Below are 13,430 nucleotides of genomic sequence, written 5' to 3' on the forward strand. Positions count from 1 at the left end.
ATTTCTTAATCTGTAGCAGCCAAGATAGAAAATACAGAGATTCAAACACTTGCTGGTAGCAGGTATCATCTTATGAGACAAGACTTCATTTTGAAGTCTTTATCAATGATCTGCTAAGGGTTCCTCATACTAACACAGACAAACACATAAGAAGAAGAAGGTCTAAAAAAACAGATTCTAACCTGAAAATATTTAATATATGTAATCTCCTACAATAAAAAGTTAAAGACACTATAGAAAGTCACCTCTTTAATCACTCTCACTTTGCTGTATAAAAGCTTTCATTTTGAATGTGGATATTGTCAAATGTGATCATGTTTTCTCAAGTTTGACCCAGAAGAATTTAGGCAAATTTACTCTTTCAAAGAAAGGTTACATTTTGTAGGTATATTTATTAGGCTCTCAATCATATTATCTCTGGAATTGAAATACACACCTATAAATAGGTACCGATGACAATCTAGTTTTACAGAAAAGGACAAATGAAAGCAAATAAAGAATTAAAAAGTTCCAAATATACAAAACCTTGTTACGACAGTTTGTAATATTACTTTTACATCTCACTGACAAGAGGCTATACAATGCTTAATATAATATGCAATCCTTCAAAATGAATTTGTGAACCCTTGGGCTCAATGCTCTACCCTCCTTAGGCTCCCAAAGTGCTAGGATTACAGTATGAGCCACCAAGCCCAGCTGATTTACCTTCCTTAATATTAATGCATAAGGTTCATTGCTTCCACAAACTTGAGAAGAGTCCAGATATATTTTATCATCATCATTTCTGAATACAGAGGCTAACTTATAATTAAAAAGGGATAAAATTTACAAAAAAAGAGTGGCATTACAATACCTTTGGCTAATGCTGACAAGATCATGGCTTTTATTTGGTTTCTACATAATAGATTCTGAATATGGTACATCAGTGCAAGCAGGAAAAAATAAAACAATATTCACTTTTAACTTGGATTCAATAAATTTTTTTTTTTAATTTTGATTCAAATGATTTTCAGTTGTCTTTTAATCTTGGAAAAACAGTATTGGCTCCAAAGTGTTTTAATGAAATTATAGCTTGCCTTATAATTCTGATAAAACGAAAATTTCATACTGATACACACTGTTAGATTCATATAGATTGGATAGGTTATTGGTAAAAACCTATTTGTAAAAACAAGCCATTTTACGTAAAATGTGGTTTTTATTTCACTTGAGTTCACCAGTTATACCAGTCCTGCTCATACCTCTAACATTTGCATCAAATATAAGTAGACTGCCAATAAAGTACATTTTCTTATTTAAAATATTACATTAACCTTTGTTCATCTTTTGGAATTTTAAGACTTTTCCATGTATAGTAACAAAAATATATAAATGATCACCTACAAAGCCAAAAGTGAAACTCATAGTACCTTTAAAGAAATGTTCATTCATAACTCCTACACTTTCAATTGTGAAGGAACTTCAAATACCAGAAAGTCATTTAAAAAACAGAATCTAAGAGCAAGAGTGGTTCAGAACATGCTTTGTCCCGCTCACCATGCCACTTGCCTCTTTGCTGAGGGTACTTACTCATAGGTATAAATGCCATCAGAAGCTCAGAACATAAAAAGCATATGAGTAATAGTACTCAGACATACATAATGCATCTATCGCTCAAATGTACCATGAAAACTTAATGTTTCTTAGAACATATCAACATTTCCTCATTAATAGAAAAAAATCCCTTGGCACTCTTTAAAACCACTCAAAGAAGTGACACAGTAATAGTTATAGATATTTTTCCTTTACAGGAGTGATCCTATTAACTGAAACAGTTATATTTTTATTTCATTTCTTATATTCTTCTTCTGGGTTAATGTCTTTATCATTTAGCTCAACCTCTGGGAAAGAATATATACTACTAGAATAGATGCCTACTAAAAAAAGAGTGGCCTACTAAGAGGGTATACCTAAAATACAATAGGAAAAACGGTCAATACCACACATGTGGGATGCCAATAGGATACCAACTTATGTCGTATGTAAATTAAATAAAGTAACTCCAATTTACAAGGACATTAGTGACTTTAGTATCTGCAGGAATAGCCAGTTTAAACTATTCCATCTGTATTTGCTTTGGGATATTAAGTAGTAAGTGAAATACTAAAGTAATCCAAGGTATCACTGGGGTCAGAAAGAAATATCAAATTAAAGTTGCTATCTTTCTAAACGTTGTTTTGAAAACACATATATCAAATGTATTATGCATGATGTAAAATGACAACCAAGAGCACAATATTTTAACTTTTAGTAATGTAATACTCCTGAATTATAAAATAAAAATGGGAATGTCTAGATTTAGATAATATCAGTTAACATAAGAAAGAAAAAAGTACTCATTTCTCCCAAACTGAAACTTACTGTGCACTAATTTATAATTGCACGCATTTAGCCTCATATCAAAGTTGTTTTAAAGGAATATTCTACCATCATCTTCAAACAACACAAAATAATAAACTCCACAGTATTGGGTTTTCTTTAGTAATCTGTTTGCAACGTTAAAAAATTCAGCCACTGAGTTGCTATATCTTAAAATTTTTTGAATGAAATATTAATTAGATAATTACTATGTTGTTCTTTTAATCGGCCTCAAAACTGATTACTGTGAAGTAAAATTGTAATATAATTGGCAATGGGTTAAACTATGTTAGGAAAGGTACCAGTTCAGACTTTGAGGACTCTTTTAGTGAGTACAAGCCAGGAGTCACATTCCTTAATCCTTTGTTGGCACAATTTATCCTTTCTACATTTATCAAGAGTGAAAGACACAAATGCCAGGCAAGTACCCAGACTCCAAATGCTGGGATTTGTTACTAAAGCAGCTGAAACTGTCATTGCCAGTTAACTACCATAGTAACCTTCCATAGCTGTGAAGTCACATAACTGAAACTGACTGTTAAAATCATGTGACCATATAAAATTTCACAGTAAATGGGAAGGGTGAAATGTTTATTTTTTAAAACAATTTAACTTTTTGGCAAAAATTACTGAAATGTATTATAGAAATTACGAATGAAAATGAAAAATTCAAAGAAAAGGAATTTTGAAATTGAAAGATTTATATGTAAATCTTAAAGACATTTATGAGAACAATATAAATAATCATGTCTAGATTTCTAAGCCTAAAATTTCTAAGCCTAAAATAAACTGAATCAACTCAATTACTTTTTTTAAACCATAAATAAGATGTCATGTTACAGAGGTGAGAAAAATTTTGACAACATCTTAAGTCTGGTGAAAACTCTTCAGAAAAGTTTCAAAGTCATAAGTCATTTTAAAATTAAGATGAGTTTGAGGATTGCCAAGGGCCATGCGTCTGTGTGAAGTGAGCAATGTACCAGATAATTTAACATTTAATTACTTCCAGGAAGTTCTGAACTTAAAAAGAACATTCAGGTCAAAACGAAGGGGGTAGTTACTAATCCCTAGTGAAAGACAAAGTTGAGATTGATATCTTTTTTCAGGTTTTCTAAAATTAATCAGCTTTACCCAGGTAAGCACAGGCATTATTGTACTTGGAGGTTAAGGTGCTAAGTTTCCTATTCATCATGGTATCTTATTGCAGTCTTAATTTTTTTTTTTTTTTTGAAACAATGTTTTGCTCTCTTGTGGCACATCAGTTGTATGTGATTTTTTTTTTTTTTTTTTTTTTTTTTTTTTGAGACAAGGTTTCCCTCTATTGTGGCACATCTGTTGTGATCAGTGGCACGATCACAGCTCACTGCAGACTCAACCTCCCTGCATAAATGATACTTCCATCTCAGCCTCCTGAGTAGCTGGGACTACAGGCACACGTCAACATATCTGGTTAATTAAAAAAAAAAAAAAAAAATTCACAGAGACAGGATCTCACTACATTGCCCGGGCAGTCTGAACTCCTGGATCTGGCAATCCTCCTGCCTCAGCCTCCCAAAGTGCTGGGATTATAAGTGTCAGCCACTGCATCCAGCCTCTTCTGCCCATCTTTAAACTGAGTTATTTGCTTTTCTACTATTGAGTTGTATGAGTTCTTTATACATTTTGGATAGTAACCCCTTATCAGGTATATGATTTGCAAGTAGTTTTTACAATCTGTAGGTTGCTGTTTCATTGTACTGATTGTTTCCTTTGCTGTGCAGAAGCTTTTCAGTTTAATATAGTCCTATTTATTTTTGCTTTTGTGGCCTGAGCTTTTGCTGTAATATCCAAAACATCATCAGCAAGGCCAATGTCCCAGAATTTTCCCCCATGTTCTCTTCTAGGAGTTTCATACTTTCTAGCTTTATTTTAGGTCTTTCATCCAATTTGGGATGATTTTTGTGTATGGTATAAATAAGGGTCCCATTTCATTCTTTTGCATGTGAAAATGCAGTTTTCCCAGCACTACCTGTCAGACCGACTATCCTTTCCCCTTTGTGCCTTCTTGTCAAAAATTAGTCGGCTGTATATGTTTGGATTTATTTCTGAGTCAAGACTTATTATAAAGCTACTGTCATCAAGACATTGTGGTATTGGCATGGAGACAAAAGGACTGAGAGAAAAGAATAGAGTTCAAAAATAAAGTCACATGTAAGTATGGAAAAATGAATTTTATATGAAGGTAAAAAGTTAAGTCAAGAGAGAAAGAAGAGTCATTTAAAACAAGTGGTGCTGGAACAACTGGATATCTACATGCCAAAAATATAAACTTCTAACCATTTCTCACACCATATACAAAAATTAACTTGAAATGGGTCCTACACTCAACTATAAATTTTAAAACGTTAAAACTTCTAAAAGTAAAATTAAGAAAAAAACTTTTTTTAAAAATTTCGTTGAACTTGGGTTCAACGAAGTTTTCTTAGATATACCATCAAAAGTATGATCCATAAAAGAAAAAAATAGATAAATTAAACTTTATCAAAATAAAGATGTTTTTCAAAAGACACTGTTAAGAGAATGAAAAGACAAGACATAGACTGAGAGAAAAAGGATTTGTATCCAGAATATGTAAAGAACCAAGACTCAATTGTAAGAAACCAATCAACCCAGTTTTTAAAATAGGCAAATGATTTGGACACTTGACCAATGAAGATATACAAACGTCAAATAAGCACATGAAAACATGAAGGACATCATTATTCAGTGGGAAAGGGCAAATTAAAATAACAATAAGGTATAGAAGTATTAGAAAGACTAACAACTAACCAGGCCAAATAAGTGCTGATGAGGATGTGGAGGAACTGAAACTATCACAGACTGCTGTTGAGAATGTAAACTAGAACACAAACTTTAGAAAGTAATTTGGTAGTTTCTTAAAAAATTTAACATGCAAATGTCATATGATCCATTCATTCCACTACTAGGCAGTTTCCCCAGAGAATGAAAGCATTTGTCCAGATGAAGCTTGTACAGTAATGTTTATAGCAACTTCATTTAGAATAGCCCCAAACTGGAAATCATCCAAAAGTCTATCAACAGCTGAACAGATAAACTGCAGTATATTCATTAAATAGAACTCCACTTAGCAATAAAAAGAATGACCTATTGATACACATTACAATATGGATTAATCTTAAAATAATTATACTTAGTGAAAAAAATGCTTACTGCATGATTCCATTTTTTAAGAGTTCTGAGAAATGCTCATAGTGACAGAAAGCAGTTTAGTGGTTGGCTGTGACAGGTTAGTAAAAGGTAGAAAAAGGAATTACAAAGAGGCATGAAAAAACTTGGGTGCTATAGTTTTGTTCAAAACATGTATCTGCCACAATGAGCTTGATAGCCTCCATTACTTGTTTTTGTTTTTTTTTTTTTTTTTTTTTTTTTTTTTTTTTTTTGACAGAGTCTCATTCTTTCACTGAGGCTGGAGTGCAGTGACATGATCTTGGCTCACTGCAACCTTTACCTTCCGGGTTCCAGCAATTCTCCTCCCTCAGCCTCCCAAGTAGCTGGGATTACAAGCATGCACCACCACACTTGGCTAATTTTATTTTCAGTAGAGATGAGGTTTCACTATGTTGGCCAGGCTGGTCCCGAATGCCTGAACTCATGATCCAACCCCACTGGCCTCCCAAAGTGCTAGGATTACAGGAGTGAGCCAGTGTTCCCAGCCGCCTCCATTACTTTTCTGACGAGACTTGTGACATTAATAAATGTGTGATATTACATAATGAGTTATATCATTATTTGAAATATCTGCATGACTTGGTGATCTGATATTTTCCGAATGACTGAAGCATAATACTATAAAATCATGCACGGGTAAAAGATGCATTCAAACTGCAAGACCAACGAATGAACTTAATGTAACTGAATATGAAAAGTTCACCAGTAAGGTTTGAGATTGCACATTGCAAACAGCCTTTAGGAGAATTTAGCAAAATCTACTATGGTGGATAGAATTTGAATATGGCCTTCCAAAGATGTCCTACTCTAATACCTGGATCCCTATGAGTGTAAGTACTACTCGTAATATGTTCTATCATGTACAGTTGACCTTAAAATAAGATTACCCAGGTGTGCCTGATCTAATCATACAAGCCCTTTTAAAAGTAGAGAGTATTCTTTACCTAGTAACATAAGAGAAAGTTAGAAAAATTCAAAACACTTGAAGGATTTAGCAGGCCCATGCTGGCTTTGAAGATAGAAAGACCATGTGAAAAGGAATGTAGGCAACCTCAAGGAGCTAAGAGATGCCCCTGGCAGACAGCAGGCAAAGAAATGGGAACTTTAGAGGTACGCTGCAAGGGACACGATTCTGCCAGCAACTGAATGAGTCTGGTAGCAGATTCTTCCCCAGAGTCTCCAGATAACAGCTCAGCCTGACATCCTGATTTTGGCTTTGTAAGACCCTGAGCAGAGAACACAGTCAAGGCTGTCAGGACTTCTAACCTACAGACCCTGTCAGGTAAAAAAATAGGTGTCACTTTAAGCCCTCAGATTGTGATAATTACTTATGGAGAAATCAAAAGCTAATACATTTACGTAAATCAAAATACAGAAACTCGGATCCAACAATCTCACTACTGAATTTTTACCTATAGATACACTTCCAAATGATTCTTACAGTTAGTCCAAGGATATTCATTGAACACTTTGTAAAAACAAATAATAAAAATGACCAAAGTATCCACAAATAAAGTTGTGGTTGAATAAATTACGTAAATCCACAAAATGGAATATTCTGTAGCCATTACCAGAAAAAGGTAGAATTGTATAGATAACTGTAAAACAGTAAAACCATCACACATTATAGTAATAAGAAAAAAAAAAAGCAAGATCTGAAATACTGTTGGAGTATAATTTGTTTCATAATTAAATTTAAAGCATCTGCATTAAACATTTTTCTGGAAAAAAAATTTTAAAACTGTAAGCAGCAATTAGCTTTGAGAGAGACTGAGTGGAAGGTTTCATTTTCAATTTTCTACCTTTCATTATATTTTCAATTTTCTAATGAAGTTTATTATTCTTATTCATTTAAAAAATATAAACAGAGGTTACTAGTCAGAGTCTAGATAAACACTTGCTTGGCTCCTGTACAAAACTACCTTCTTTTGTTTTATTTAATTTGGACTTGCCATCTGGAATTTGCATCTATGGTCCTTTAACAATTACAGTAAGACCAAAATCACCTTTCCTCAAGTCCGTCCCACCTCCCAAATCTAAGTTTTTCAGTGGCATTCCTTATTATTCAGGGGCTTCATTTGCACCCATGTAAATGTTAGTATGTATTTATAATATTTACACATTTAAACCATTAAAACATACAATGTACCTAACATAGACAATGCCATCCTGATGAGGATAAAGATGATAATGAGCTAGGTATTCTGCAGTTACATGGTAACATTGAGAAATATTTCAATAGCAAGCAAAGTAGTATAACAAAACAGGACCAATAATTACAAATCATGAAAAATTAATTTCTGTAAGCAGAAATTAATGAGCTATCTACAATATGTTTACATATTTTAATTAAAATTAGAAAGGTTTTTCATATTTATTTAAATTTCTCCTAAAATGAGTAAATAATTTTTAAAAGTAAAGCAAATTCCTTTCACTTATTAAATACTCTATTTGTAAAGCTTATGAGATCAAATTTTACTTCTGATTGTATTTTCTACAACAGGACGTTGGACAATGAAAAAAACTTTAAAACATACTATTAATATAGCACTTCAAAGTTTTCTTTGTCAAAAGTTGTTAACATAAAAGTGTTGAAAGTCACCAGAAATAAATACCAAGACATATTCATAGACTGATCACTTTTTTGTTTGTCCACATATGAAAGAAGTTCATAATTCAAAAGTGAGTCAAAGCATTGTGAGATTATTACATATGACCATCAAAAAAGAGGTTGTGCAGGGTGCTGTGGCTCATGTCTGTAATCCCAGCACTTTGGGAGGCCAAGGCAGGAGAATCACATGACCCCAGAATTCAAGACCAGCCTGAGCAACATAGTGAGACTCCATTTCTACAAAAAAATTATTAAAAATTAATTCAAACATTTAGAAGAGAGGTTGTGTGGAGATGTACTTGGAAAATGATATACAATGAACTAAATATAAGATAGTACTGTCACTATTATAAAGTCTAAGTACACTATCTTTTTCTAGTGTTTTGCACATGAAGATTATATATAACTGAATTCCATAGGTAACTATATTCTAATAATAAATCTTTTTAAAAAAGCAGTTGACATTTTCTAGAAAACAGCAAAGTGTTACAGCCTATAAAAATACTGACTATAGGTACAGACTCTTTTGTTATCTGGAAATGTTAGACAAAATCCTTGGAAACTTTACAAGGAGAAATCAAAGAGACTGAACATATAAAAACAATAAAACATGACATTAAAATGTCAGCATGCAAAATTATCAGATCACATTACCTGAAACCAGTTCCATAATGATGTAGACAGGCTGTCTTTGTGTGCAAACTCCTATAAGTTTGACAATATTGGGATGATCATATTGCTTGAGAATTCTAGATGAGATGAAAATATAAGAATAGTTATCATTTGAATAATAAAGCATTAATTTGTGATCACACATAGTGTTTACAACTAGAATACTCTTGAATCATAATTCAATTTTTAAAATTTTGGTATGACCCCAAATTATGATAAATTAGATGTATACAAATGAGTAAAGTCTTCCCTCAGTATCTGTAGGAGATTGGTTCCAGGACCCCCGTGGATACTGAAATTTATGCATGTTCAAGTCTCTTACACAAAATGGTGCAATATTTGCATATAACCTACATGCATCCTCTCACGTATTTTAAACCATCTCCAGATTATTTGTAAGACCTAATATAATGTAAATGTTATATAAATAGTTGTTATACCGTATGGTTTATGGAATAATAAGAAAAAAATTCTGTACATGCTCAGTACAGATGCAATCATCAACTTTTTTCCCCCTAATATTTTTGTTCTGTGGCTCATCAAATCCCAGATACAGAACCCATGGACACAGAGGCCCAACCATACTGGTACATACTGGCAACATAATATGGATGCAAATGAGTCAATTATCCTTAATTAAATATTCTTTTAAAAATTATTATCTACTCTGAATGATTAACAACCATGTTAAATAGAAATGAACTAGTTAATCTAAAACATGTACAACTCCCTTCAAATTATAATATCTGGTTTTAGCCACTACCACAAAAGTATAGCTGAAAAGTATTAGTGGGCCAAAAATTGTGAGCTGCTGGGGCAGCATACATATATTTATTTTTAACACACATACTTGATTTTAAAATACAGAAAATAAGAAATCATTTTATACTGGTAAATGCTACATTTCATTGGATTTTGTAATAGTTAAATACTTTCTTGATCAGGATCAATTTCAAAATGGTAGAAACAAAAGTTCTGAGAAAGTTGGCAAATGGATAATTGAATAATAGAGTTTCAACAGAGACTTCAGCTAAAGCAGAGTTGCCTTTGTTTGGATAAGGGCAAAATTTCATCAGTGGGCTATGAAAGTAGGATAGACTTGAAACCATGTCCGTAAAGAGTTAAGAAAAAAATCGCAACACAGTAATGACTAACAAAAATCCTTGAGTTTGCAGGATAGCACATAAAAAAAGAAACAACTTGCTCTATCACTGAAACTCCCGTTGTTTATAAAAGAACTGCTGAAATTGGTTAGAAGAAATAGGGCTAACTGGCATCTATGCAGGAACAAGCTTGCTAACATCATGGCCTGAATTTCCAGTACATAGTTTAGACTAACTCCCCCTGGATTTGCACATATGAACCATGAGATTGCATGAAGAGATAACCATGTGTGGCCAAGGACTTTCCAGGCCTCTCATTTCCCCTTCCACTAATCACTTAGTAATTTCAGAATCTACCCCCTCAACCTTTTCTAATAAAAATATTGCTCTGAAATCAGTAACAGTTGATGTTTAACAGTAAGTTTTTCTTTTCTCAAAGACCTGGTGTCACGGTATTGGCTTCTAGCACATTGGGCAGTGAGCCCCTTCTACTTGATAATGCACTCACCTATAGAACTCCAAACATGAGCTAAAAATAAACTAAATTCCCTCAGATGCCTGTCTGTCCCAATTATTTCTATTACCAAATCTTATTCTTTATTATCTTATCGACATAGTTATAAATTCACTCATATTTGAAAATTGCTGTATCCTTTCCTAAGAGGACGAAAAAGGTAACTTCGGAGAAAGACAAAAAATTTATGCATGTATTGTACATGTACAACTAAAGCAAGGAGAGCTATAAAAATGTTTTAGACAATATAAAAAGATAGAAATGAAAAGACAGACTGGGAAGAATTCTAAAGGAAATATTCTGCCAATAACTTTGGCCTTGCAACTTCTACTAGAAATTTAAAAGAAAGGTTTTATGATGTTTGACTTTAATTTCACAGGTTAGAAACTAAGAAATTTGCACAATACAGCATGAACTCAGATAATATTAAATATCTAAATATATACTTCTAGTGTATACTAGAGGACACTTGGAAGTTTGCATGAATGTAAGTTTCATTTTTAACATAAAACAATAATTTCACCTTAAAAGAAGAAATTAAACTCTGCAATAAAAAAAGTTAGAAAGCAAGAAATTTAAATATTTTTGAAAACATGTGAGGCACAGTATTTTACCTTAATACTTATGAACAACTGTAAAATAACGAGCCTGTGAATTTCAGTTGTGTTCACATGCCTTTTAATTCATCACAATTTCTTTTCTGACTTGCCAACAAGTCATGAAAAAGGTTTACTGCTTTACTCTGCAGATAACATTTCATAAATGCATCCAACTACTTTAGCCATTGCCATTATTCATTTTTAGATGATGACTTAGTATATATATATTAGTATATATATATGACTCTATGCCATGTTACTTATGAATAGTTCTCTTGTTGCCATGGCAATATTCTCCCATTGCACTTTCCTTTTAATACACAAAAACATATGGATCCATGTATCCTCTTCCTTCCCCATCCATCTATCCATCCATCCATCCATCCATCTGTCCATCAATTCATCCATTTCCCACCCACATGTCCATCCAGGTTACTCTTTCCAAAGTGGCTTCTGGAAAGATGCATTTGTTTTGTGTTTTGTTATATATACTCAATTTTACCACTAACAGAAGAGTTTTAAGTATGTGCAACATAGGTAACAGGTATTATTTTCTAGTATTTAGCTAATAATAGAAAAAAAAAAGAGAATTAATCATCTTAGAAGATTAGAAACAAAAAAATATGCAAACTTTAGAAGAAATGCCAGATACTAAGCTGAAGAAATCTGAGGTTCTCAGAAATGAAACCTAACGGTTGAGAAAACAGAACCAAGCAGTACTATCTAAGGAGGGTAGGACAGATTTAATTATCTACTTAAACGTATATGTAAGCTGTACAGTTCATGTACATAATATAGTAATTTTTTATCATAATAAGCACAGTATTGCATATATACATATATGTATATGTATGTGTGATGAAAGCGAAATAATGTAACATTTTAAGAACTTGAATAATACTGCTTTTTAACACTTGGTTGGACTACGATTGCTGAATTGATCTGCAGACTATTACAAAAGGATAGATTTTTGGATTCCACATTGTAATAGTGCTTACCCCTACTATTTCAGTAAATCACAATTTAAGATGCCTTCAAACTTACATTTTAATAAATCATTTACGTAACAAATACATATTTTGATTAATTTAAATAACTCACTTGGCTTCTTGTAAAAATTTTATTTTCAATTCCTGAGGAAGATCTTCTTTACATGTTTTAACAGCAACAGAAGTTTTATCCTTTAATGTGCCCTTATATACTTCACCAAAATTTCCCTGAAAATAGAAATATATTCATTGTCTGGGGTAAATGACAGCATGTAAATCTTTACCAAATACAAGCAAAGGTACCAAGGAGGAGGAAGGTGCTTACCTCCATGTCAGTATCACCTGAGATTAACTAATTTCTATCAGACATAAGAACTTCTAACTTTACTCTATGGCTAGGACATATTTTGGTATAAAATGCCTGATTTGGCTGGGCACAGTGGCTCACTCCTGTAATCCCAGCACTTTGGGAGGCCGAGGTGGGCAGATCACAAGGTCAGGAGATCGAGACCATCCTTGCTAACACAGTGAAACCCCATCTCTACAAAAAAAATACAAAAAAATTAGCTGAGTGTGGTGGCGGGTGCCTGTAGTCCAAGCTACTTGGGAGGCTGAGGCAGGAGAATGGCATGAACCCGGGAGGCAGGGCTTGCAGTGAGCGGAGACTGCGCCACTGCACTACAGCCTGTGCAACACAGTGAGACTCTGTCTCCAAAAAAAAAAAAGCTTGATTTACCGTGCATGTATTTTAGAAGAGAAGAAATTTTGAAATCTATTTTTAAAAATTAAATTCAAAACATTACAGAGAAGAAAAACAAGGCTAACACACTAGCACAACAGCTATTCTTGAATATTCTCTTAGGTTTTTTACACTGCATATGTATTTTTTACATAGCTATAATCATACAATGCAAACTTTTTTTTTTTTTTTTTTTTTTTTTTTTGAGACAGAGGCTTACTCTGTCACCAGGCTGGAGTGCAGCGGCACAGTCTCAGCTCACTGCAACCTCCGCCTCCCAGGTTCAAGCGATTCTCCTGCCTCAGCCGCCCGAGTAGCTGGGACTACAGGCGCGCACCACTATGTCCAGCTAATTTTTGTATTTTTAGTAGAGACAAGGTTTCAGCATATTGGCCAGCATGGTCTCGATGTCTTGACCTCGTGATCTGCCCGCCTCGGCCTCCCAAACTGCTGGGATTACAGGCATGAGCCACCGCGCCCGGCATATGCAAATATTTTATAATAAACTTTAATGCTATTGTTGAGCAAGAAGTAACTAAACTAGAAGTCTGCTATACTTACTGAGTTTTTAGAGCACT

The 13,430-nt window shown here is 33.4% G+C and overlaps 1 protein-coding gene across 10 annotated transcripts in view; it reads right to left on the bottom strand.

Annotated features, from left to right (window-relative positions):
• The window catches only part of FER (FER tyrosine kinase), a 725,379-nt gene that overhangs the window by 132,909 nt on the left and 579,040 nt on the right, over positions 1 to 13,430 (bottom strand). For all 10 annotated transcript variants that reach the window (XM_050794609.1, XM_050794604.1, XM_050794601.1 and 7 more), the window contains 2 exons: positions 12,226 to 12,341; positions 8,891 to 8,985 (listed from right to left, as the gene is read on the bottom strand). In XM_050794609.1, the coding sequence (XP_050650566.1) occupies positions 8,891 to 8,985; positions 12,226 to 12,341 (211 nt within the window). The remainder of the gene's footprint in view (positions 1 to 8,890; positions 8,986 to 12,225; positions 12,342 to 13,430) is intronic.

This window comes from Macaca thibetana, chromosome 6, assembly GCF_024542745.1.
Source record: "Macaca thibetana thibetana isolate TM-01 chromosome 6, ASM2454274v1, whole genome shotgun sequence".
Classification (NCBI taxonomy): Eukaryota; Metazoa; Chordata; class Mammalia; order Primates; family Cercopithecidae; genus Macaca; species Macaca thibetana.